Source organism: Budorcas taxicolor, chromosome 2, assembly GCF_023091745.1.
Source record: "Budorcas taxicolor isolate Tak-1 chromosome 2, Takin1.1, whole genome shotgun sequence".
Taxonomy (NCBI): Eukaryota; Metazoa; Chordata; class Mammalia; order Artiodactyla; family Bovidae; genus Budorcas; species Budorcas taxicolor.
This window is the reverse complement of record NC_068911.1, coordinates 71,484,267-71,510,765: the sequence shown is the minus strand read 5'-3', so window position 1 is coordinate 71,510,765 and position 26,499 is coordinate 71,484,267. Positions and strand designations below refer to the sequence as shown.

General features: G+C 39.2%; 1 protein-coding gene across 1 annotated transcript in view; it reads right to left on the bottom strand.

Moving 5' to 3' along the window:
- Positions 1-26,499, bottom strand: part of ABCB11 (ATP binding cassette subfamily B member 11) — an 81,970-nt gene that overhangs the window by 22,602 nt on the left and 32,869 nt on the right. The window contains exons 11-18 of the mRNA XM_052635862.1: positions 24,900-25,010; positions 22,166-22,291; positions 20,297-20,500; positions 18,138-18,308; positions 17,453-17,654; positions 16,157-16,232; positions 11,605-11,707; positions 3,655-3,819 (exon numbers count right to left, since the gene is read on the bottom strand). Of these exons, the coding sequence (XP_052491822.1) occupies positions 3,655-3,819; positions 11,605-11,707; positions 16,157-16,232; positions 17,453-17,654; positions 18,138-18,308; positions 20,297-20,500; positions 22,166-22,291; positions 24,900-25,010 (1,158 nt within the window). The remainder of the gene's footprint in view (positions 1-3,654; positions 3,820-11,604; positions 11,708-16,156; positions 16,233-17,452; positions 17,655-18,137; positions 18,309-20,296; positions 20,501-22,165; positions 22,292-24,899; positions 25,011-26,499) is intronic.

Below are 26,499 nucleotides of genomic sequence, written 5' to 3'. Positions count from 1 at the left end.
CTCTATTTCTTTGCATTGATCACTGAAGAAGACTTTCTTATTTCTCCTTGCTATTCTTTGGAACTCTGCATTCAGATGGGTATATCTTTCTTTTTCTCCTTTGCCTTTCACTTCTCTTCTTTTTTCAGCTATTTATAAGGTCTGCTCAGATAACCACTTTGTCTTTTTGCATTTCTTTATCTTGGGGATAGTCTTGATCACCACCTCCTGTAAAATGTTACGAACGTCCATTCATAATTCTTCAAGGCACTCTGAAGGAAATGCCTGTTTTCCAGATTCTAGTGCAACGTTTTTTTTTTTCTGGGCACAACTCTGTTGGTTCTGGGTAATATCCATCTTCTCAGTATTAAAAAAAAGAATGTTTGGCTAATATTAAATTCAAGATTGCGCATCACCTATCTGTAACCTTTACCCCTAAACTCTACTGCGTGAGTCCTTTGTACATTCTTCCTGAAATGCACCCCCAAGGGCTGCCCATCCATAGGTTTCTCTGTTTTTAGACCAGCTATAGTTTGCACACACATCTACACCATCTTGTAAAGGTGAGTCTAGGGAGAAAATGAAATTTAATTAGATTCCTGCTATTTACTAGATACAAATGTATTAGTTAATCTACTTTAATTTAAATGAGGATTTCCTTAAAATTGAGATTCTTAATACAACCCAGTGAGGTAGCTTTTCTTGTCCCATATTACAGATAAGGAAACGAAGACTCATCAAGAAGAAGCCACTTGCCTAAACACACACAAACAGTACAGGACAGAGAATGCAGCAAATCCAAGGCTGGCTGACTCCAACATTCAAGCTTTTCCCCAGCATAGGTGTGTGCTGTGCGCTAAGTCGCTTCAGTCGTGTCTGACCCTCTGTGACCCTATGCAGCCTGCCAGGCTCTCTGTCCATGGGATTCTCTAGGCAAGAACACTGGAGCGGGTTGCCATGCCCTCCCAGGTGTTCTTCCCAGTCCAGGGATCAAACCCGCATCTCTTACATCTCCTACATTGGCAGGGAGATTCTTTACCATTAGCGCCATCTGGGAATCCCTTTCCCCAGCATGCTACATCCAAACGACTGTTCCAAGCCAAATAGACCCAGTGAAAGTGAACCAGAGAAAGTAAGACTTACATATACATTGAGGCTTCACAAGATTAGCAACCAGGCTCCTAATGCCCAACTTTTTTGCTGTACCCTTGTTACAAACTATGGTCTCAATACCAAATGCGAATATTGTGCCCTTTAGATATGTCAGAATGACAGTAGCACAATTAAAACCAGACTATTATCTGACTCATGATTATACCCTATGAGATGAAAGCATCATGAACCCACTGATGAATCTGTGATAATTATGCTAAGAGACAAAAACAACCTTGTTTATCAAAGAAGAAAAAGAATAAAGCTTTATTCTCCTAGCTAACTTAACCCTGTGAGAACATCAGTGATGAACAGATTTTGGATTTCATCTCCAATCCTTTTGGTCCTTAGGTAAAAACCTCAATTGCTTAGGCTAGGATTTTCTGGTTGTGACCCAAAGAGTCACAGAGAATAGTCTCACCATCAGTAACCAAGTGGGTGCTCTTGGAGGGCAGGTGTTATCATTTGAATCATCAATTTTTTTCTGACTTGGCCACTCAATAGCCCACAGGAGCTGGAGGGTATCTTTTACAGAGCCTTCTTGTCAATCCTTCCTTTTATAGTTAAGGAAACTGAGATATCATGAAAGAAGTAGCATGGTGTGACTCCAGGGCAGTAAAGGAGTCTCCTGGTGGGTAATCCAGGACTCTTTGCAAAGCAGCTCATACACAGGGTTTGAAGTTGAGTGAGCACATTCCTTACTCTGCATTCATGAGAAAAAGAGATGAAAAGCGAAGGCGCTGAATCCTGGCTTTAATTTAAAAGCAAACGTCTAGGGCCTTGGGTCTTAACAGATTCAATGCCATCCCCTACACGCTCTGCGTCTACATCACTGCTGAGTGAATGCATTTCTGGAGCCTCTCTCTAGGAGACTGTTAGCTTTCTGAGAGCAGGGAGGGCTCTGGTTTTCTTGTTCCTCACTGTACTCTTAACACCAGCAACATTGTCTGGGAAACAGTAAGTGATCAGTAACTATTTTGTGAATGTGAGTGGATTTTTCAGTTTAACGTCTGTCTTCCACATAGACTGGAAACTCCATTAGGGAAGGCACCCTCACTAGCATGCCAGTCCCTAGGCCAGGGGAGATAATCAACAAGTATCTGTTAAGTGAATAAAAGGACATTGCTATTATATTTAGGGTACTGTACTTCCTACATATTAAGGAATATAAATTAGTTATCAAGATGTTTTCAGCATAACCAGAAATTTGATTTACCAGAGCTGATCTCTGTGTTTTCCATTTCCTACCTTTATGGTGATTTCCGCACTTACCACAAGGGGGCAGTGTGAAAACTGAAGCAAGGGCTGGGGCGCTCCCCTTAGGATTGATTTGGTTTGGTTTGTGGGCTCTACCGGTCTTTCTACATCCTGCTGGGACAATTTTCTGGTCAGGATCTCTGCCAGACAGACCATAAAAGTGAAAGAAAAGTAGAGGGGGAAACTGAAACCTGGGACTCTTACACATCCTTTAGGCTAGCCTTCGGAAAAGCTGGTTATAGGGCTGGTCCCACCACCTTCTGTGACCCTGTGTGACCTTGAACAAGTTCATAAGTTCTCTAGGATTCTAGGTTTTCCTCCTTGTTGATCTCATAGGATTCGTGTGTGTGTGTGAATTTCAACTGAGAAAATATGACAACATTTCGAGAACTGACTTCTCAATGATAAGATTTTATTGGAACTCAGCTCTGCAGTCACATTGCCTGGATTTGAATCCCAGATCCATCACTTACTCCTCTAAGTTCTTTAGTTTGCTCCTTTGTCAAATAGAAACAATAAGAATACCTACCATAGCTGGTTATTAGGAAAGTTTAGTAAACTATTATATATAAATTTCTTAGATAGTGCATAATTAATGTTTGTACTTATTATCATCAATATTATTATTATTATTTTACAGCAATAATATCAGATGGAGAATATCAAAACTCTTAGGAGATGAAAAACTGAAATAAGTTTATTCTTTGTACATGCCTTATTTCAGTTCTCTCTTCCTTTTCCCGTTTTCTCCCCCAACTGCCCATTTCAATGGTGCAATGAGCAGAAGAGCAGAGTACTATGCGACGTGCAGGAACACTTGCTATTACAATTCAAGCTTTGTACCTCAGCTGATCAGCAAGATCGAAATGGCTCCCAAATCCTTTTATATCATTCAGTGAACTTGCTTTGCATTCTTATTTGGCTTGCATATGGGTAAACTGCCCTCTTTTGACACTAAGTTTGCAGCCATAGTCTTTTTTGTCTTTTTTTTTTTTTAACAGACACAGTGACTGTCAGAGTGTACTGCCAGTCCAAATGAGAGTCTCCCCTTTGTCTTCTCACCTCCTGTTTGTTGGAGACTTGAGACATTTTTAATTCTTTAGAGATGAGAGGAGGGGAGAAAGAACTAAAAGAACAACAATAACAAAAAAAAACTTTAAAAAAGTTGAATACATTACAACAAAGAACCAACCTATCAAAAGTGACAGCATCCACTGATAGACAAAAGGTAAAAGGAGAGTAAAGCTGGTCCAGCTGCTTGCTTACCCCAAGAATCTGGCTGAATAAAAAGGCATACATGGGTGTGACTGTCCCATTGACAGCTGCACCCACAGACCCTACCAGCATGTAGGGCCATTCTCGAGCATTGAGTTTCAGAATCCTCCTCACTGGGGCTGGTTCAATTTCTTCTTCCACAGGAATGTTCTTGTCCTTGAGGGGAGAGGAGGTTACATTAATCATTTAAATGTTTGCACGTACTCTTTTATTATACAGTGGTCCCTTTGGCATTCATAGAGTTGAGTCATGGTTTGATTGGTTTTGAGTGACCTCGAAGACCTATAGGACATGGTGATACGATATTTTGTGAGAGATGGCTCTGAACTGCTTGCCGCCATGCTATGACTTGGGGCTCCCTGCTAGCTCAGTGGTAAAGAATCTGCCTGCCAGTGCAGGAGACACAGGTTCAACCCCTGGGTCGAGAAGAACCCCTGGAGTAGGAAATGGCAACCCGCTCCAGTATTCTTGCCTGGCTGGTCCCATGGACAGAGGAGCGTTGTGAGCTGCTATAGTCCATGGGGTCACAGAAGAGTCAGACATGATTTAGGGACTAAACAGCAACAACGTGCTATGCCTTGGATGGGATTGATTTTAGATGTCTGCTCATCTGAAGGTGAGCTGGTAGTTCTCGTTTCACAATTGCATAGATATTAACACTTGGGGAGTAGTAAATAAGCTGGATCTATAAGAAAAATAACTCCCAATTTAAAACCATTTTTGTGCTATAGTGAGTATGTGAGTGCTATGTCGCTTCAGTTGTGTCTGACTCTTTGCAACCCTTTGTGCTATAGTGAGTGGTATTTACATATTCTAGGATTTGTGAAATTTTCAAGATATGTCCTTCATAAATGTCAAAGTTTAGTGACTGCCTCAAGCCCTAAGGCAGGCCAGTGTATCTAAACAACGCAAAATAATTTTTAAAATGTATTAACTGGGGACAATGGTTATCAGTTGTGTATTTCTGTGAAGGTTTTCTTTAATTAGTGCCCAGAAGTAAATGGTAATCAATTTGGATTTCTAAATTGTGCATGTTCTTTACAAGGAATACAAATTATTTTAAAATTTCCCCATTCCAATTTCTTTAATTGCCATTAAAGTGTCAGAGCTAGCTAATTTTTAGCCTCTTGAAGGCAAAAATTATATTCAGAACTTCATCATCTTTACCATCAGTTTTCCTTGCTAATGATATTCTTCAGTACTTGGTCGTTAGGCCCATTCTTCAATAATTTGCTAAATTTATTGTTTGCTTTGTTTGAGAAAAGATTTTAGGTGGCTTACATAGATCTGTGTTGATTTAAAAAAATTTTTTTCTATTAAAATATACTAAAAATGTCTACAGCAAATTGACTACAGAACTGTTAGTGTTCTATTTCATTAACACAGTTATTTACCCCTTAAGGAGCTGACTGTCAGGAACAGACAACAGTAAGGAACTTCAGATACTATCCTTTTGCTTCCAAAGTCAAAGATTTCATTACCAGTTTAATTGAAATAAAAGCCTGGTGTCCATATTCTAGTTGCAAGCCAAATAGGATGGAGGGAGAGCTTGCTTGGTGATGGATCTGTCAATGCCTCCATTTCAGGTTCTCTCTTGGTCTGCCCTCAATAGTTGCTACTCACTCATGCAGCAAATCCTTCAATAATTTCATCTCTGATGTCTTACTCAACTCTAGGAAATCAATGCAGAGAGGAAGAAAGGTGCCTGTGAAAGCATGGGGGAAACGGGCATGTGGAAAGAATGTGGTTCTTGGATGAGTCCAACGTGGCCACTAGTGGAATATATCACTGAGCACTTTGGCTCTCTGGGGCTCAGTTGCCTTCTCCTCCTCAGAAGGAAAGAAATAGACAAAGTTCTCTATGGCTCTCTCGTGTTTCTGCACATCTGGTGAAAAGAGGAACTGACCACCTTTGTTGAGGCTGTTTTCTCAAGAATTTCGCAAGAATGTTGGTATAGCAAATAGCCTTGGAGGAGGGGGATAGTGCTTCCATCCTAAGACAAGGGCTTACCGTCCATTATAAAAACACCAGGTTTCTCAAGCCTAGGATTCCTCTTCCCCCTCCTTTGCTGGTGTCACCTATTTCTCTTTCATCAGCTGAGAAGTCAGGGTAGGCTGGGGAGTCAGTGGAAATGCTGTGCACTGGCTCCCGCTCATGCTCTGAGTAAAGTCTTTCATCTCTGACACAGCTCTTATGTACTCTCCAGCATCCATAAAATTGCTTCAGGCTAACTTGATAGCTTCTTGGAAGAGGGTGTTTGCTATGACCAGTGCATTCTCTTGGCAAAACTCTGTTAGCCTTTGCCCTGTATGGATGTGAGAGTTGGGCCGTAAAGAAGGCTAAACACTGAAAAATCGATGCTTTTGAACTGTGGTGTTGGAGAAGACTCTTGAAAGTCCCTTGGACAGTAAGGAGAATAAACCAGCCAATCCTAAAGGAAATCACCTCTGAATATTCATTGGAAAGACTGATGTTGAAGCTGAAACTCCAATACTTTGGCCACCTGATGTGAAGAGCTGACTCATTTGAAAAGACCCTGATGCCGGGAAAGATTGAAGGCAGGAGGAGAAGGGGGTGACAGAGGATGAGATGGTTGGATGGCATCACTGACTCAATGGACATGAGTCTGAGTAACCAGTGCATTCTCTTGGCAAAACTCTGTTAGCCTTTGCCCTGCCAACTCTGGCAGTTGGTGATGGACAGGGAGGCCTGGTGTGCTGCAGTCCATGGGCTTGCAAAGAGTTGAACATGACTGAGCAACTGAACTAAAAGTAGTATAAGAACAAAAGAAAACGGAAGTCATTATATACAGAAGGGTTTTTTCCTCTGGGATTTTGCAAAGCTAAAGACAAATTAACTCATCTAAAAAAAGCTAAAAGGCTAAAGATATGTATTAAAGTGAAAGTCGCTCAGTGGTGTCTGACTCTTTGCAGCCCCATGGACTGCACAGTCAATGGAATTCTCCAGGCCAGAATACTAGAGTGGGTAGCTATTCTCTTCTCCAGGGGATCTTCCCAACCCAGGGATCAAACCCAGGTCTCCTGCATTACAGGCAGATTCTTTACCAGCTGAGCCACAAAGGAAACCCAAGAACACTGAAGTGGGTAGCCTATCCCTTCTCCAGCAGATCTTTCCAACCCAAGAATCAAACTGGGGTCTCCTGCATTGCAGGCAGATTCTTTACCAGATGAACTATCAGGGAAGCCCCAAAATATATATAGGTGTGTATATATATACACATAGATAAGTATATATACATAGATATAGTAAATTCACAGCAAACCAGTAACTCACAGACAGACAAAATTATAAAAGTTTATATCCGCTTCCTCACTGCAGTTCCTTCCTCTATTGTATCAATGATAAGTTGCACAGTGCTCACTTATTTATCACACGTAACTAGTATCCTGCCAGCAGCTCCAGTGAAGGAAGAAGGACAGTGCTCTTGCTCATCTTTGCATCCCTAAGACAATATCTGGCACTTGTTAGGTGTGCAGTCAGTGTTCATTGGATGAAAGAATGAATGAAGCTTTTATGCTCGTGGCATATAAATGCAAAAAAAAATTTTTATTTAAAAAAATACTGATCACTTACTTACAAGGTAGATGGTTCAATGCTTAACAAAGGGCTTTTCCCAGATTCCTGCCATCCATATCCTGTGTAGCTCAGGTAAAAATATAACGTCCTACTTAAATCTCATGTCCAGATTTCTATATTTTGTTACATCGATTTCTTCATGCCAACCCATAGGCGGTCTCCTGCCTTGATGACAACTTTAAGATATGATGATAGGAAATGGTAACTATGACCAAGAAACAGGAACTTTCCAAATGATCGAATACTAGCAGTCACTTTTATAGATCTCCTGTCCTATCTCCTACGTGTGTGTGTCCTCAGTCACTCAGTCATGTTAGCCTCTTTGCAACCCAATGGACCTTGCCTCCAGGCTCCTCTGCCCATGAGATTTTCCAGATTTTTTGAGTGGATTGTCATTTACTTCTCCTGGGGATCTTCCCAAGCTAGGGACTGAACTCCCATCTCCTGCATTGGCAGGTGGATTCTTTACCACTGAGCCACCTGGGAAACCCTGTCCTAGCTCCTAACCAATCCCTAAACCCTACTATAAGTTAGCTGTGATGAAGTGATGGGTTTTTAATATTTGACCTTGACATACTCTCATACATATTCTATCTTTTAGTTCCTCTGAAAGAGGTGCCTGGATATCAGAGACTGGAAGCTTTAGCCTGCAGTTTTCCCCTAATCCTAATCTCAATTTTATTAGCATTATAACTGTGATGTGATTTATGAAAGCCAAGAGTATAGCTTGGAGACCAAGAGAAAACAGGCTATAGTCTTGGCTCTGTCACCAGCTAGCTATGAAACGTTGGGTCAGACACCCCACTTACACTTTGGAAGCACAGACTTTTGAAACCATCTCAAATTTTCAGAGTCAAAACCCAAAGAGACCACAAGGTGGAGATAACGCCTTTATATAAGTAAACCTTTTTGCCTTGCCACACAAAATGGAACAATTCCCAAACAACAGTCAGGTTAGAGCTTCTTCATCAAAATATGAAAAAAAACTTTTTTACCAGTGTTTGATCTTAAAGAATTTAGTTAACTATCAAAATACTTTAAAATTTACTTGGGATTAAAATAACCTAAATATCTAACATACTTTAAAATTTACTCTGAATAGGAAGTCCTTATATTAAATTCTACCAATACTGATTCTGCTGTTTCCTTTTTTAAAATATTTAATTTTTAAATCAAAAAAGTTCTAAGATAATTTTCATACAAATGACCAGTATTAATATAAGCACAAGGCCTGTTTCACTTCTGCCTTTAGCAGAATCACATTGGCTCTCTGTCACTTTTTCCCTTTTCCTCCCTTAACTAAAGAAAGAAATCAAAGTGTCATCCTTTTAAAATCACACTCTCTCTGCTCAGATGCTCTGTCACAACCAACTCCTTGCTACCCCATGGACTGTAGCCCACCAGGCTCTTCTGTCCATGGATTTTCTAGGCAGAGTGTTGGAGTGGGTTGCCAATCCCTTCTCCAAGAGATTGTTCCCCCACCCAGGAACTGAAACTGGGTCTCCTTCATTGCAGGCAGATTCTTGGTTTCCATTTAATTGAGTTATTTATTATATTCTAATTGGCAATGCTGATGAGTAGAATACTTAGGGAGTAGTTTTGTTTTCTCTGAAACTACTCTCTGTATTTGATTTAGATTTCCTTTTATTTAAATAACTCCCTTCTGAGTTTTCCCTGCATCAGAAGTCTGGGAACCTGATCGTCAGATCTTCAGGAAAACTGATTGTTCTCTGCAACAGTGCTGAGCCATCTACCAGCTTCAACAATAATAAAATTGGATTTTCTTTTTCTTCCTAATTCTCTTGTATTTGTTGTCAAATATTTTCCCAGAAACTAGGGGAAAAAATAAAAATGCAAAAAATTGAATACAATTGGTGCTGTTATGTTTGAAATGTCAATGTAGTGTTTGGTTCTTTCTTCCTTGAAGCTTATTAAACTCCTTGTATAATGCCTCTTATACTTATGGGTGGCAGTACCACAGATATAAATGAAAAAACTATTTCTAGAATGAGAAGAGGTGCTGAGTCCTTAATGGCAAGATGCAGTAAGCAACCACGCTTGCTAAACATTTTCTCTCCTTGGATCCACCCTGCTGTTCCTGAGACAAAGTGTTCCTCTATGAAGTTTATTTAAACCAGCTATATTAGATACTGAGAACACTATCTATTCAGAGTCGAATACCAATTAGCGACTGAAGAACTATTCAGAGGCAAACACCACTTAGCAACTGAACAACGACAACAATAACAACATTAGATAATTAAGAATGCTATTTATTATTAATATCTTAAAACCAAAAGAGAGCCTTAATAATCCTTCCATCATAGTCATAAAATCGTACGTAGTACTTTATTCCAAATTGGGCATTGTGAATCAGTGTTTATAATTACTCCCCAAAAGGATTCTTATACTGAAAGTTTTAAAGATGATTTGAAATTACATCATGCATAATGGATGTGCTTGTAATTAAAATATTCTCTGACTCATTTTCTTTGATAAATCTTGTGGTTTGGACTTTATTTTACTATAAAAAGTTAATTTTTCATCCTAGTTTTAAAAATCACTTGATGTCCTACCATGTGCAGCTCTGTAACTAAACAGAAAGATGAAAGAGTCTGTAGATTATGACAAGGTTGGGACAGGACTCAGTTGGTTCTAGGTTTACATGTGGCAAATAAACAGAAATGTTTGCTAGGTCTCATGGTAACCAGAACTTCCCTGGTAGCTCAGACAGTAAAACATCTGCCTACAATGTGGGAGACCCGGGTTCAATCCCTGGGTCGGGAAGATCCCCTGGAGAAGGAAATGGCAACCCACTCCCTACCCTTGCCTGCAAAATCCCATGGACCGAGGAGCCTGGTAGGCTAATGGTAACCAGATAAAGGAGTTTCCAGGCAAAGCAAGATGCCCAAGTTGATACAAACACAAATAATAGTTACTAACTTTAAGAAGCTTGTAATTTAGTAATGGGATAAGACAACATGATCTGAAATAAGCCTCAATAAGAAAATTGCCATGAAAAGACTGAAATGAAGAGTAATGGGGGATTGAAAATGAGAGGATGAGAGCTGAAGAATAAAGTTCAGTGATTAAGAAAGGCTCTGAGCAGGAGGGATGGTCGCCTTATATGAAGGTTAGACTGTGTCCACTGCAGCAGTGGACATCCTGATGAACAAAGTTGAATATTGTTGCTGCTGCTGCTACTGCTGCTAAGTTGCTTCAGTTGTGTCTGACTCTGTGCGACCCCAAAGATGGCAGCCCACCAGGCTCCCCCGTCCCTGGGATTCTCCAGGCAAGAACCCTGGAGTGGGTTGCCATTTCCTTCTCCCATGCATGAAAGTGAAAAGTGAAAGCGAAGCCGCTCAGTCGTGCCCAACCCTCAGTGACCCCACGGACTGCACTGCAGCCCACCAGGCTCCTTCGCCCATGGGATTTTCTAGGCAAGAGTACTGGAGTGGGGCGCCATTATATGTGTTGATTTTTCTCCTATCTATTTCATTTTTATGTTGCTTTGAATAGTGCTAAAATTAATAGTGTTAATTTAAAATGTACCCTAAAACAATTATTATAAAATTGTATTAAGTAAACAAATGTCTCTAAAACCTAATCAGTCCCCATTAATTTAAAATTTGCAGTAACTTGTATCAAACACTTTATAATTATTATAATTATTTAAGAAGGAGATTTAAAGTTTTACAAAGAAAAGTTTTCAGATAGTCTTAAGAACTTGAAAGGGATTCCTACATAATCAAATAGTCTGCTAAGTACATGTAATTATGTTTATTAGAATGGCTCACATAAGAATTATCAGTGAACTTTTAATACTTCATCTTAGTTACCATGTATTCTTAAAAATGTTTTATTATTTATGCTTCTTTTAAAATATTATGTAAAACATGATATAAAATTTAGAGCTTCATTCAGGTCTTAATGGAGCCTCCCATTTAGTTTGACTTAGTGAAACATAGGAGAAGGCAATGGCACCCCACTCTAGTGCTCTTCCCTGGGAAATCCCATGGACGGAGGAGCCTGGTGGGCTGCAGTCCATGGGGTCGTGACTGAGCAATTTCACTTTCACTTTCCACTTTCACGCATTGGAGAAGGAAATGGCAACCCACTCCAGTGTTCTTGTCTGGAGAATCCCAGGGACGGTGGAACCTGGTGGGCTGCTGTCTATGGGGTTGCACAGAGTCAGACATGACTGAAGCGACTTAGCAGCAGCAGTAGCAGCAGTGAAATATTACTAAATAAAGGCCTTGAAAACTCAGATTCTAAGCTTAAAGGGCATACGACAGTCCCCAGGAGAGACTTCTTCCATCCCCACATGAGCCATTGGTGTCTGACCTTTCTGTCTTGTTCATGCGTAGACTTATGATCTACAAGTGCTAATGACGATTCATGTCCCAGGTAAGAAAGCTGAGACTTGGACCGTTGTCGGATGGAAGCTCTGTAAGTAAAAAGAAAGATGAATTAGTCTGTGGCTTGTTGGAACAGGACTCAACTGGCTCCAAGTTTACATCACCTGTGTCAGAGGCAGGAGCTTCCTGAGTGGGTTTGACAGAACTATCAGTCGGGTTGCTACCGCGCCAAGCTAAACCCTGATTCAGAGTACACACACAGAGGGAGGAAGAGAAGGGACAGAGTTGTTTCTCTAGTCCACCAAAAAAAAAGGCATCCAAGACTCAAATCTATCCCAAACCCACACGGTTCTGCTATTGCTGCAATGGCAATGGCCCATCACTATTACCTCCCTTAGGACTGTAGGATGAGTTTTGATCTCTCTCTTTCTCTCTCTCCCTGATGTTTGCTTTAGCATAATTCTGCTGCTGCCAAGTCACTTCAGTCGTGTCCGACTCTGTGCGGCCCCATAGACGGCAGCCCACCAGGCTTCCCCGTCCCTGGGATTCTCCAGGCAAGAACACTGGAGTGGGTTGCCATTTCCTTCTCCAATGCATGCAAGTGAAAGGTGAAAGTGAAGTCGCTCAGTCGTGTCCGACTCTTAGCAACCCCATGGACTGCAGCCCACCAGGCTCCTCCATCCATGGGATTTTCCTGGACACAAATAGACTAGTAGGAGGAAACAGGGACCCTAGTGGAAATTTCTCCAGGCTACATACAGCCTTTAGGGATGGATTTAATTAACAAATATATTATTGAAATATAATTTAGCTTGAAGTGTTCACTGATTCATTCAACAGAAGATGATTGTGCACCTACAACGTACAAATCAAAGTTAGGTGCTCTGAAGGGGCACAAAGACCGGACAATTCCAGACTTCTCCCTTAAGGCGCTTAAAGTATCATAGAAGAACTATGCATGTAAGCAACCCTAATATAAGGAAGACTGTAATAAGTGCTATAAAGCAGGTTTAAATAAACAGTATGGAAATTTAAAGGATAAAAGACCATATGTCAGGCTTCATGGAGGAAGTGGCTAAGGTAGGCTGTGGGTATCTGTAGGCTAGAGGAAAGAGCATTGCTGATTGACAGAATGATATAAAGAGAAGTATGGAGATATGGTTACTAGTTACAAAAACTTAGTATAGAGCAGACATAGGAAGTGATTCAAGTCGTTTTGATTTTCCCTGAGGTTTCTGGGAAGGAGATTTCTACTCTCTTCTAGGTTAAATTTGAAAGTATGTGACACTGGAAGCTGTTGGCAATTATGTCAAGAAAAGAAGCTTCCTAAAAAAAGAATACTGAAAAAAAAAGTAGAGCTGAGAAGGGAAGAAAAAGAAATTGTATGTATCTTGACCAAGTCACTGAAGCTCCAGTCTTGCCTGAAGCCAAAGCCTCTTTGAACTATTAAGTTATGTTGTTTTTCTTCCCCTTTAAAGGTTAAACCAGGTTGGCTGAGGTTTTTAGCCATTTGCAAATAGACTGCTAAGTGGTAAAGGTAATCCTGAAGACTTGGAAGGATGGAAGTTACATTCTCAAAGCACTTAGCCTGAAGAAATACCGTGTAAAGAGGGAGATTGTAGTGACGAGGAGATCTGCATCAGCTGTGGTAGTGCAATCCAGATGGTGTTATTCATAAGTCTCCTATCATCTGTATTCAGGTTGCTGCTGCTGCTGCTGCTGCTAAGTCGCTTCAGCCGTGTCCGACTCTGCGCGACCCCATAGGTGGCAGCCCACCAGGCTCTGCCGTCCCTGGGATTCTCCAGGCAAGAACACTGGAGTGGGTTGCATTTCCTTCTCCAATAAAAGTGAAAAGTGAAAATGAAGTCACTCAGTTGTGTCCGACTAGTGGCGACCCCATGGACTGCAGCCTACTAGGCTCCTCCGTCCATGAGATGTTCTAGGTAAGAGTACTGGAATGGCTTGCCATTGCCTTCTCTGGTATTCAGGTTAAGCTAGACTAGAACACCAAGGTGGCACCTGCCTATTACAGATGCTCGCCTATCCCTGAGAAGACAGCCGTGCATCAAGTTCATGACCCTCACTTATTCCCACGTTCATTTGACGGCATCTTGATCCTCTTAGTCACCAGGTTCAACAGGTGCATTTCCGTCAAGTCCTCCCTCTCGCTCTTGCTCAAACTCTCATTGTGATCAGGCATGAAACCACACCCCACTCAGACTTCCTGCTACCAAACTGGCTTCTGGGACACCCAAGCCCATCCCATGTGGCCTGAAACTCTGCAGCAATAGAGTCATTTCTCTAAGTTAGGTAACTGAGGTCAAGAGCTCAACTCCTAAAGGTGTGAGGGATAGCTCTGTGTCAGCTAGAGAGAGCTGAGTGCAAGAGAGGGCTGAGACTGAAGGTTATGGGCCTAAAAAAGACAGTCAGAGCATTGGCAGACAAGGAGTATGTGGAGAAGAAGAGGGCATCAAAATATAGTTGACTACCTCCCAGTTCTGAGCAGGGAAGACATCAGTCCTTATCCCCTCTACTACTTTAATCTTATGTTTCTTAAATCTCTCTTTCTCTCATTCCCTGTTGCCCGTTCATCCAGCATTCTACCTGTCTAGCATAAGCTGCCCCAAGGAGACCATGAACAGTAAGGGTGCGAGGCAGGGGCCCGACCCACCCGCTCTGGTCTACCATAAACACCAGCGTTAGAATTCTGTCACTCCCCTTTGTAGAACCTGCAACGGCTGCCCCTCCCTTCCTCAGAAGCTGTGTACCACTTCTCATGGGAAACAAAAACAGCTAATTTGGGAATATATGTTCTCACTCTCTCAACATTATTATTTAGGAAATTATTGTCATCCATGGAAATTGTTCTTGAATCTAAAATATATTACCAAAGAGAGACTTAGGCATCAGACCGAGAAAATAAGATACAAATTAACATTTCAATTAGTCCTCTTAAAAAAAAAATCTGTCAGCATACACAATAAGATATTTTTAACAGACTTTCTTACTCAGACCTATAAATCTTTCTCTGTAGGAGGTTAATAGCTACTTTCTGTGTACAGGTTGTATTTCTTGGCTTCTCTCCCTAGTCACCAAAATGTAGAATTTGTAAGAACTAATAGCCAAATAAGAAATGTTTATATTAAAACAGTTATCTGGGCCTAATAGCAAACTGTTAAGTAAACTACTTAGAATGGGGAAAATTCTGTTCATCTGAAAAATTAAGAAACTATTTATTTTCTTTTGACCTCACCATGAGATGCATTCCTCTTTGCAACCTTTAACTTAGTGATCAAAAGAGATGCCTAGTCATTTTCTGGGTTTAAGAAGTTAGTTGATATCTTCAAACTGTGATTCTGATGACCTTTATAATTTTTTTCCTTCCAATCAGAAAAAAAAATGGTGAAATAATTCATGCTAGATGTCCTTAAAAATTACCCAACAATTTTGGCAATTTTTATAGCTTTTACATTTGAACTATTGTTTATTACCTGAAAAAATTCAATGAAACTAGCATTTCTTGAAATTTTCTGAATAGACCTGTTCTTAAAAGGAAAAATAAAACCCCTAAGCATAAAACCCAGTTAACTAGTCTTTGAATATTAAAAGTAAACAAATCTGTGTTTGAACTACTTGGAGTTGTTTCTAGAATATTATATTTTAAGCCTGTTTAACCATTTTTCAATAAACAATTAGCTATCTTGAATGAGCAAGTCATAAATTGAGCCTTTGTTTAGAGCACAGCCTTGAATCAAATATCCTAGAAATGATAAGGGACAAGGCAGGGAAATGTCAGTCTATTGCCTACAAATAGTCTCCGAACTTAAGGAAAAAAGATCTTGAATAACATTTTCAGAAATACACACAAATACCCTGGGCAGAATTTTTCTTAATATACAGACCTTTAACATTAATGGAACTATTTTTTTTTAAACTTTTAAACCAGAATGAAAGATTAAATTTACAGTCTTGCTACAGCATGCTCCAAAAATATGCTTTGGAAGTCAATACCCACAGATTGACCCAGGAAAAAAAAAGTTCATGTTTAGGAAAATATGCTTTAAGTGTTAGATGACACATCTCATATTTCATCTAGTTAAAGAATGATTTGACCTTGGATGGGGAACTCTGGCAACAGAAATATTTGTAATTCAATTGCAGCTCAGTAGGTTAAAGAATGGAGCTAAAGGCATGAATTTGACTTCCATTTAAGACAGTGCTTCATACCACAGTTAACTCTGGGAGATAAGTCTAAACACAGATTTTTTAAAATCCCCTTTCTAAGCTCAATAAACAACATTTTAACTACAGAGTGTCTTTATCATGACCCCCTACCCTCAATAAAATGAGAAGCCAAATTTTGAAAACCTCTATGGGTTGGAGACAGAAATGTCAGTACGGCGACCTATTACACAGGACCTGGGGCTGTGTGTAAGGGCTTTCCAAGTGTACCTGAGATATTGCCAGAAGATCTTAGCTGCAGAGGGTTCCTGAAAGCATCTGAAAACTTTAAAATCTGCCCCGTTGCCTGAGCTTACCTTAAGCTAGCCTGGTAGCTCCCTCTGCTAAAGGTCTGTTTTCTCTCAAGTAAGGCATCTTCGGTTTCATCTTTTCCTATTCAATACAACACGAGTGATCCCTTAGTGTATACAATAAGCAGAATCAAAGCAAAATAAGATTATTTACTATATTTGCATAGCATATCGTTACTGTGTCTGATCTCAAACAACCTGTTAACTTTATTGCAATAACTAAAAGCTAACATTTGTCCAGCACATTCTAACAATAAAAAAATTAAAAATACTCAGCAGGATTGAATCTTTTGAATTATATGGCAGCCTATGTGTTATCACCACAGAAATAGATACCTATAGCTATAGCTGATATGAATGACAGAAAAATCTTGTGAGAAACCTACTGAAAAGAAAAAGTGACAGCATTAGTTGCTCAATTGTGTCCAACTCTTTTTGACACCATGGACTGTAGCCATGGAATTCTCCAGCAAGAATACTGGAGTGGGTTGCCATTCCCTTCTTCAGGAGATCTTCCCAACCTAGGGATCAAACCCAGACCTCTTGCATTGCAGGCAGGTTCTTTGCTGTCTGAGCCACCAAGGAAGTCAGAGAAATCCACTAGAGGTGGCAAAAAAAAAAAAAAAAAAAAGTAGATGAACCAAATTAAAAAAAAAATCTTTTCAGAATAAATCACATGTTCAATGTATACAGTCATTTTACCCAATAGTGTTAACAAATCCAGATTTGATATGGGAGAGAAAGTTTGTAATGGATGCTTAACATAGGTTTAGATAAACCACCAAATCCAGAGGTTAAGACTCCATGCTTCCACTGCAGGGGGCATGGGTTTGATCCTTTGTCAGAGAACTGGATCCTACATGTCACATGATGTGGCAAAAAAAAAAAAAGAAAATTCAGATTGAAAAGGAGCAAGTACATTAGGACCTGAAGTATCTACCTACACTAATGAAAATATGCATAAAACTTTTTAGTCATTGTTTAATTCACTCAACCAATAAGAAGAGAGCTCATGCTGAGTGCAGGACATTCTAGGAAGACTCTCTTATTTGCAAAGTGTGAGGCGGAAAAAGGGGATGGAATTGAAGTTTCTTCCTCAGTAGACCTGGGTTTTAGCACTATGACTTATCAATAACTAAACCTCCTGAGTGTCTGTTCTTTCCTTTATCATCTACGTAATGTCCCCCAGGGCTTTGAGGAAAACAACTAAGACACTATATATTACAATGCATAGAAATCCAAAAACATCATATATGCTAATTATTTAACATAATGTATAAGCATAACTGAAAGGGCACTTGCCTTTTATGTCTTTTTCATTAAAGGCTTGGTCTCCTTGACTTTGCAGAGTTATTAGAGTGAAGTAAACGCCTTTCCTTTCCAACAGTTCTTCATGGGTGCCTCTTTCCACTGCTGTACCATGTTCAAAACCGATAATGACATCAGCACTTCTGATTGTAGATAGGCGATGAGCGACAGAAATGATTGTGTGCCCATGCTGAACCTGTGAGAATGTACAGTGCACCGAGTCAGACTGTAAGATAAAGCTGACAGTGCCATTTGGACTGTCTCAGAATCCACAAGTAAGGCAGAGGCTCGATCCCTAAGAAGATTCTTAAATAGGCTAAACAGACGTTAGAAAATATCAGCGTACTTTCTTGTGGCTAATAAGCACATCACGCGTTGCTCCAGGTGCTGCTATTAATTGACATCTTACACCCAAAATGTAAATTTTTTAAATCACATATTGTGAGTTAGACGTAACAAATTTTACATGTGCCGCCTTTAGAAGCAAATCATATGTCTTCTGTTCAACTCTGAGGAACATTGTGGTGAGCCAATATTTTCCAAAAAGATACAATGGCCCATGTAGTCCTTCTCTCACTGTCTCTCTCTGTCTCTCTTTCTCCTCTCTTCACAGAGGCCTTTCCTACAACACAAGAATTTCCACACGGACTTATGAAAGGAACTTAGACTCTCAACAAACCTTACTCAGTGCCTCTTGCACCATGGCTTCACTCTCATTGTCCAGAGCCGAGGTGGCCATGTCCAAAAGCAGGATCTTTGGGTTCCGAACAAGGGCTCTGGCGATGGCTATTCTTTGTTTCTGCCCGCCACTCATCTGGCCTCCTCCTTCTCCAACAAGAGTGTCAAATTGCTAGGAAGAAGGCAACATCAACAGTATCAGTGATGAAGAGCAAGAATTTGATGGATCCTGACAGTGACCCATTCATTACAAAGCAGCATCAATGATGAAGAGCAAGAATTTGATGGATCCTGACAGTGATCCATTCATAACAAAGCAACATCAATGATGAAGAGCAAGAATTTGATGGATCCTGACAGTGATCCGTTCATTACAAAGGTCCTTTCTAGCTTCCTCCTCAAGCAGGAGTTTTCACACATCCATCTTTCACTTAAAAAAAAAAAAAATCCTTTCCTGAAACAGGTTATTATCTAATCAATATTTGTGTGTAAAATAAAGATATTGATTTATTCTTTTATTCTGGATGATAAAACTGTTTCTTTTTAGCTCAACTTCAAGTAAAATGTTTCCACCACAATAAAAGTTAATCAGTATCCTGAAAATCCATCTTAGAGGATTAAAGCATATGTCAATTCCTTGTCTCTTTCTTCTAGCCAGACAACACAGAAAAACACAACACTAAAGTTGTCTATATATTATGAATGAAAGATCAAAGTAGCTTTATAATCACTACCATGAACAGCGAATAGTTACTATCTTGCATGCCCAGTATTACACTGGAATCTCACAATGGGGCGATGTGGTCAGTCTTTTATCTCACTTATATTAGCAACATGAGTTGAGAATTTACCATGTAGAAAGCGTGGATCTGAACTCTTTACACATATCATCTCATTTAGTCCTGACTGATATGCCATGAGGCAGGTACTGCTATTCTCCTTAACAGATAGATAAAGTAATGTTGTAGTCTAAGGTGGTAAAGTAACTTGTCCAAGCTCATAAATCTTAAAAGTGCAGAAGGTGGGATTTGTCCAGAGGCGGTCTGATTCTGAAGCTTTATATTGTTTAACCACTAGACTATGTCATACACACAGCTGGAATCCTATTCATGCAAGCATTTTGGAAGGCTGAGAAGGACATATTCTAGAGCACAGACTGTGGAACCAGGACCACCTTGGATGAGAACCTTGCCTTGAGCAAGTGATTTGACCTCTTGGAACCTCAATTCTCCATCTGTAGATGGAGATAATAATATAGCTGCCTGACAGGATGATTGGGAGAGTTAAATGAACTAATAGATGTGAAGTGCTTAGAAAAGTGCCTGATATGTAGTAAGCACTGCTGCTGCTGCTAAGTCACGTCAGTTGTGTCCGACTCTGTGCGACCCCATAGATGGCAGTCCACCAGGCTCCTCTGTCCCCGGGATCCTCCAGGTAAGAACACTGGAGTGGGTTGCCATTTCCTCCTCCAGTGCATGAAAGCGAAAAGTGAAAGTGAAGTCGCTCAGTCATGTCCGACTCTTTGCGCCCCCATGGACTGTAGCCCACCAGGCTCCTCCTTCCATGGGATTTTCCAGGCAAGAGTACTGGAGTGGGTTGCCATTGCCTTCTCCAGTAGTGAGCACTATATATGTGTTAAATAGTAATAATAATTCTTCTTTGATTTAGCAGACCATTGGCCAAGAAATCCATACAAGTATAATACTGAGTTGTTTTTTGTCATTGCTATTATATAAAATGAAGATAAATGAGGAAATTTTGAATATGTGAGACACAGTACTGAAGACACAGTATTAACAGCCCAAACACCAGAAAATCTGAGAACAGTAATAGTTGCAGACATCAAAAGCACTGTGAAAGTTACTACCACATGACAAATTTATCATCTGCTTAGACAAATGTTTAAATAGGTGGAATAAGGAAACTGTATCTATGTTAAAGCCAGCTTCTAAAAGAAGGTGCTGCAGTTTGGTAGATTTTAATGTATTAACCACAACATATTTTCAGACAAAGAGGGGAATTCAAAGTACATTTCCAGGCACAAAATGAAAACGTGACATTGATCATTTAGAATGCAAATGAAAAGCAATGCGTATTACTATGTAATTTTTTCCCTCTATGAATTCTGGGTTTCCCTCTGGAATGAGAGGCTAGGGGTACCTGTGGTAGGTCCATGATGAAGTTGTAGGCATTGGCTTCCTTGGCTGCTCGGACTATATCTTCCATCGTTGCATCTTTTCTGCCATAGCGAATGTTCTCTGCAATGGTGGTGGAAAACAGAACAGGCTCTTGCTCCACTATCCCAATCTGAGCTCTGAGCCACTGGATGTTAAGAGAGCGAATGTCATGGCCATCCAAGGTCACCTAGAGAACAAAAACCACAACATCACTTCTCTTGGAATCCTTCAAGATTCTGAATACTACTACTGTGCTGTACTTGATCTATGAGGAGAAAAAACGAGACCCACAAGACTGTGTAAAACAATTCCTCTTATAATGTATTTGTTAATATAAGGATGACAATATAAGTTGAAATCAAGCATAGCTGTAGGACAATTCATTGTAGAAACACAATTAATATAAAGGTTACTCAGTTTAACTCGATTGGCCCAAGAATAGAAAAAGTTTTAATTTCTCAATGAAGAGTACGGTCAGTTATTCATCATATTTTAAATATTTCTATCTTTTGATTTGAAGCCAAAATGAACTTCAAAAGATACAAAGAAAATGACCAGTGGTCTCTATCTTGCATATATGTGTATGTTTCAGAACAAAATCTTACTTTCTGGCTTGATTCATCAAATGACACACAGGTGTTCAAATGCAATTGAAACTATAAATGGGATAAGTAAATAAACATTACGATTAGCAAAAATATAAACATTTTATATAAAAAACATGATATCTATATATTCAGAGTATAATTATAGTGGTATGTAGCAAAGAATACCCAATCAGAGAGTAAAGTGTCTGTGAAAGAAGAAAACCTCATCACATTTGACATGTCACTCTGACAGTACCTGCATTATATAGAGCTCATTGCATGGAAGAAGTCATTTAATATAGTGTCAAATGATTCTATCTCAAGGCATCAAGGAGATATTAACAAGAATGGTTACGAGGCAGAGTGAAAAGAGCATAGTGTTTGACATCCAACAGATCTGGGTTCAAATCTGGGGCAACTCTCAATTTCTCTGAGAGTTGCTTCCTCATTTGTAAAATGGGAATATTTATCTTTGGAAGTTGCTGTGAAAACAAGTAATGATCTCTATAAAGTATTTGACATATAATATGTGATAAATAGCAATTATTAATATTTTTAAATTTCAGTCTATATTTACAGTCAGACAAACACAAGGAGAAAGAGACTAAGTAGTTTGCAACACTAATGTAATTATTTTTAGACCTAACATCTCAGAGTAACAATCAAGAGCTGTTCTCTGTTAATTCCGGCCATGTAAGCTTTCTTATACTTAGTGTTTGGAGAACTTTAGGGAATAATAACAATTTTGTTATAATACAAAGAAAGAAATGGAAATTTTCCCTCACTGAAAAGGCAGCAATACCATTTTGAATGTATCTGTACATTCAGTTACATCACTGAGCAGATGGACTGATTATTCATCGAACACAACTACAATGGAGAGAAAATCCCACATACCGCAGGTTACAGCCAAAAAACCAAACCAAGCAAATCATTAACTGAACTATGCAGATGTCAAAGTGCTGTCAGTGTTTGCTAGGTGTTTGTATTTGACCAATATATCACCATTTTCAATCTCCTACCCCCAGGTGGCTCATTGATAGAGAATCTGTCTGCCAATGCAGGAGAGGCAGAAGACACAGGTTCCATCCCTGGGTCAGAAAGATCCTCTGGAGTAGGAAATGGCACCCCACTCCAATATTCTTGCCTCGAAAATTCCATGCACAGAGGAGCCTGGCTAGTCCATGAGATTGCAAAGAGTTGAACACGACTGAGCATCCGTGCACACATCCCCGTGTATTATGAAGTTTCTAGAAGATACACACCATGCCTTCAGTGGGATCATAGAATCGCTGAATGAGCTGCAGCGCTGTGCTTTTCCCAGCTCCACTGGATCCTACCACAGCTGTCACTTCCCCTGATTTAATGACTGTGCTAAGTTTATTTAAAATCTGCAGAGAAAAGAAAAGAACAATGTTCAGATCATCATCAATTAGGCTACAAGTCAGAACACTTTGTTAGGATCCTGTGTATGTGTTTACTTATGCCCTCATAGCAACAGCCATTGAATTTCACTAATAACCAGAAAAATTAGTAAACAGTGCTAGGATGTGGTTTTAGCATTTAGCACACTACCAATAGCCATAGCCAACAAATAAAATGACATGTGGTAACACTGTTGAAGTAAATAAGCCAGGCCAACCTCGAGAACTATGTTCCAAAATCCAATTTAAAACATTTCTGACATGCCAGGTTACCTCAAGGAGACTGTCCCAATTAGCTTAGGAGAGAAAGTCACTTAGCAGTAGAAGACTTTGTTAAAGCAAACTACTGGCATTGAGAATAGAAGATAAAACAGAAATCAAATAAATGTATTTCAGTTCAACTGGTATTTGTTGAACAGCTGTCTCTGAACAGATATTATAAAGTAAGTTTTTAGCCATTTATTCAAAAATGTTTACCGAGTAAGTACTACCTTATTATTTATATTTCACTAGGCACTTTTTACATTTAATGTTTATATATGTATGTGTGTTGTAATCAAGAATATACTTCAGAAATATCAGAATATACATGTACCTATCTTATATACATATATAAGTAAGGAGATCCCACCAGTCCACTCTGAAGGAGATCCCAACAGTCCACTCTGAAGGAGATCAGCCCTGGGATTGCTTTGGAAGGAATGATGCTAACGCTGAAACTCCAGTACTTTGGCCACCTCATGCAAAGAGTTGACTCATTGGAAAAGACTCTGATGCTGGGAGGGATTGGGGGCAGGAGGAGAAGGGGACGACAGAGGATGAGATGGCTGGATGGCATCACAGACTCGATGGACGTGAGTTTGAGTGAACTCCAGGAGTTGGTGATGGACAGGGAGGCCTGGTGTGCTGCGATTCATGGGGTCGCAAAGAGTCGGACACGACTGAGTGACTGAACTGAACTGAACTGAAGTATGTATGTATGATGTATATTTGTTTCTATGTGTATATATATAAATTTACTTATGTTACAACTATGTAGTATTAAAATTAAGTTGCATTTCCATGACCTCTGTGGGGATAATAGAAATATTAAGGAAGAGTAGCTAACTATGGAAAACAGTCAAAGTTTCCTCAAAATATTAAAAATGGAACTGCCAAATGATCCCGAAATTTCACTGCTGTGTATTTATCAGAAAAAAAACAGAAACATTAATTTGAAAAGATATATGCATACCAGTGTTCATTGCAGTATTATTTACAATAGCCAAGATATGGAAGCAATCTAAATAGATCAATGGATGAATGAGTAAATAAAATGTGGTATATATATATATATATATATACATCTTCTATACTCATTTATCTATTGATGAATATATATATACGTATATATATGCATATGTATACTCACATACACACAAAGGAATATACTCATACATAAAATATTAAATATTGGTGTTTGTGACAACATGGATGAATCTAAAAAGTATTATGCTAAGTGAAATATCAGACAGAGAAGGACAAATACTGTATGATCTCACTTATATGTAGAATCTAAAAAATAAAATAAGCAAACGAGCAAAACAAAATGAAAACAGACTCAGAGATACAGAGAACAAATGAGAGATTGCCAGAGGGGGAAATATGTGAGGGGGTTAAGGAGGTAGAAGCCTGAAGTTATAAAATAAATAAGGCACGTGGACATAATATACAACATAAGGAATATGGTCAATAATATTGTAATGATTCTGGATAGGGGCAGATGATAGCTAGACTTACCACAGTGATCATTTCATAATGTATGCAAATATCTAATTGCTATGTAGTACAGCTGAGAGCACAATATTTTGCATCAACTATTTTTTCAATTAAAAGTAAATAAATGAAAAGAAAGGGTAGCTAAAGATACTCTGTTAAAAATGAGGAATAAGTCTCCTTTCCTTCCAAAGCCAGTTCTTTTAGAGAAGTAGATTCTAAGTTTCCTGTAGGGTAAATTGCCTTTAAAGACACTTGCTCAGTAGGTGTGGGAACACTGTAAATTTTCATTACCTTGTGCCCAGAACAATTGCATAGTACAAGACAGTGATTATAAGATTACAAAATTACCTTTCCTCTAAGGACTGATCTAATGATCCTTGTAAACATGGATAGGAAGTAAAAAATTTCAGAGAGCAGCTTTCCTTTGCCACTTCATACCCCACCCATGCAGGGTTCTACCTTCTGCAGCCTCTAAAGAGATATTTGGCACAGCTGTCCTGGATTGTTCAGATTGCCTTGCAGTTTGTTTAGCTTGCTCTCACAGTGACAGGACCTGCCACTCATTTCAACAGAGTGTCACTCAGCTGACTTAACCTGAATGTGCTACCAAACTGTTCCTACCAAAGAGATTTGTATATTATTATTAGCAAAAGGAATGTGGTTAGTGGCCTAAGGAACAAGACCTGAGGACACTTCCAGAGAAACATGCCTCTGTGCCTTTTTTCTGGAAAATGAGTCATGCTTCAGAAAAACAAATAATTTGTGGCTCTGGAAATGAATCATCAAAGAAGAAAACTGGAAAAAGATTGGCACGTACCTTCACCTCTGGTCTGGAAGGATAGTGGAAGGTCACATTATGGAATTCAATTTCACCCTTAATGCGATCCAGCTTGTAACCATCTTCTGACATACAGTCAATGAGGGGTTTCTGAAGTGGAATGTAAAAGGGATTGAGCAATAGCATGTATAACATGCATTTACTGTCCATCTCAGTTTGAATTTATTCATAACACAGAACAGTAATCAGGCTAAACATTGCCAAAGATAAGCTGCTTCTACATTAAATTGTATTAATAATAGTAATAATATTCACTAACACTTATTGGGAAATGAATGTTGAGATGTTTACTGTGTAATTACTATTGCTATATAATTGTATTAAACTATATTATATATTATGTAGATTATGTAGATTTATATATAACCAAATTTACATAAATAATGTATAATTAATTATAATTAAAACTGCCATGATCATATAATTTGTATAAAACATTATCACATTAACTTAATTTAATTAGTATTTACTTTATATTACTATGATATACTTTAGATAGTGAAAATATCACAATATAATATATGGTATTAATCTGTAATTAATATATTGGTATATAATATATTGATACTATTATGGAGTATTATAATATTGAGATACCCAAAAAGACAGTCTACAGGAGTTTTAATGTTTTTTCTTTTATGTGATCGTCACCATTACCTAACTTGACAGACGATACACATTTGTTCATTGAGGAAGTAGAGGAGTCTAAAGTGGTCAAGACCCAATAGCACCCTACATTTGACTATTGTAGATGATGACTGACACTAACTGACTGTTCTCAAGTGGTGTCCCCAGATGCCACCAACTTTTAACTGACATGCTGAATTTCACCTCCATGGCTGCTAGTAGTGAGCCTAATTCAGACCTTAACCATGGTGGATAATCAGGCTAGAGTGAGGGTTACCTCCTGCTACCAGAACGCTCAGGGTCAACTTCTTTCTTCTCTTACCCTCGTGAGAGAAACTCATCATCCTAACTCTTTCTGGGGCTACAGTGTCATCTATTTCTCCTTCTTTATTCTCTAGTAAAAATAATAATTTTTAAATGCCTTAATTTTTTGTAGTAGTTTCAAGGGACTTTTAGACACCTCTTATTTGAGCATACAACAAAGCCAAGAATGAGGTAGAACTTGGATCGCTCTACAAGGTTTTCAACTATCTTTCTATAGCCCAATAAATGAAACCCCAAAATATAAGACAGATAAAGTGATGGACAGTTTCCTCAAGCAGATTCTAATCTCACCAACACTAACAATGTAGGGACCCACAATGCACGTCTGGATTTCCAGGGCTTCTGACTCAGTCCTGAGCGTCTTCTCAGAGAAGATGTTCTTGGATTTTGATCTTTCTATCTTGACGTCCAGTGTGCTCCAATAGATTAATCAGGAAAATCTTAGCTAGGCTACCAGGGTCAAAGCCTGCAGACTTTCTGTCACATTTAGAAGTTAATCTAATCTTATGAACTGGGTCTTAAAGTCCTGTATGATCTGGCTGCTTCCCATCTCTCCATCTTCTTTCTTGCTCACTCTGTTCAGTTACACTGACTGTTTTAGTTCCTTGCACTCACCAAGCCCTTTTCC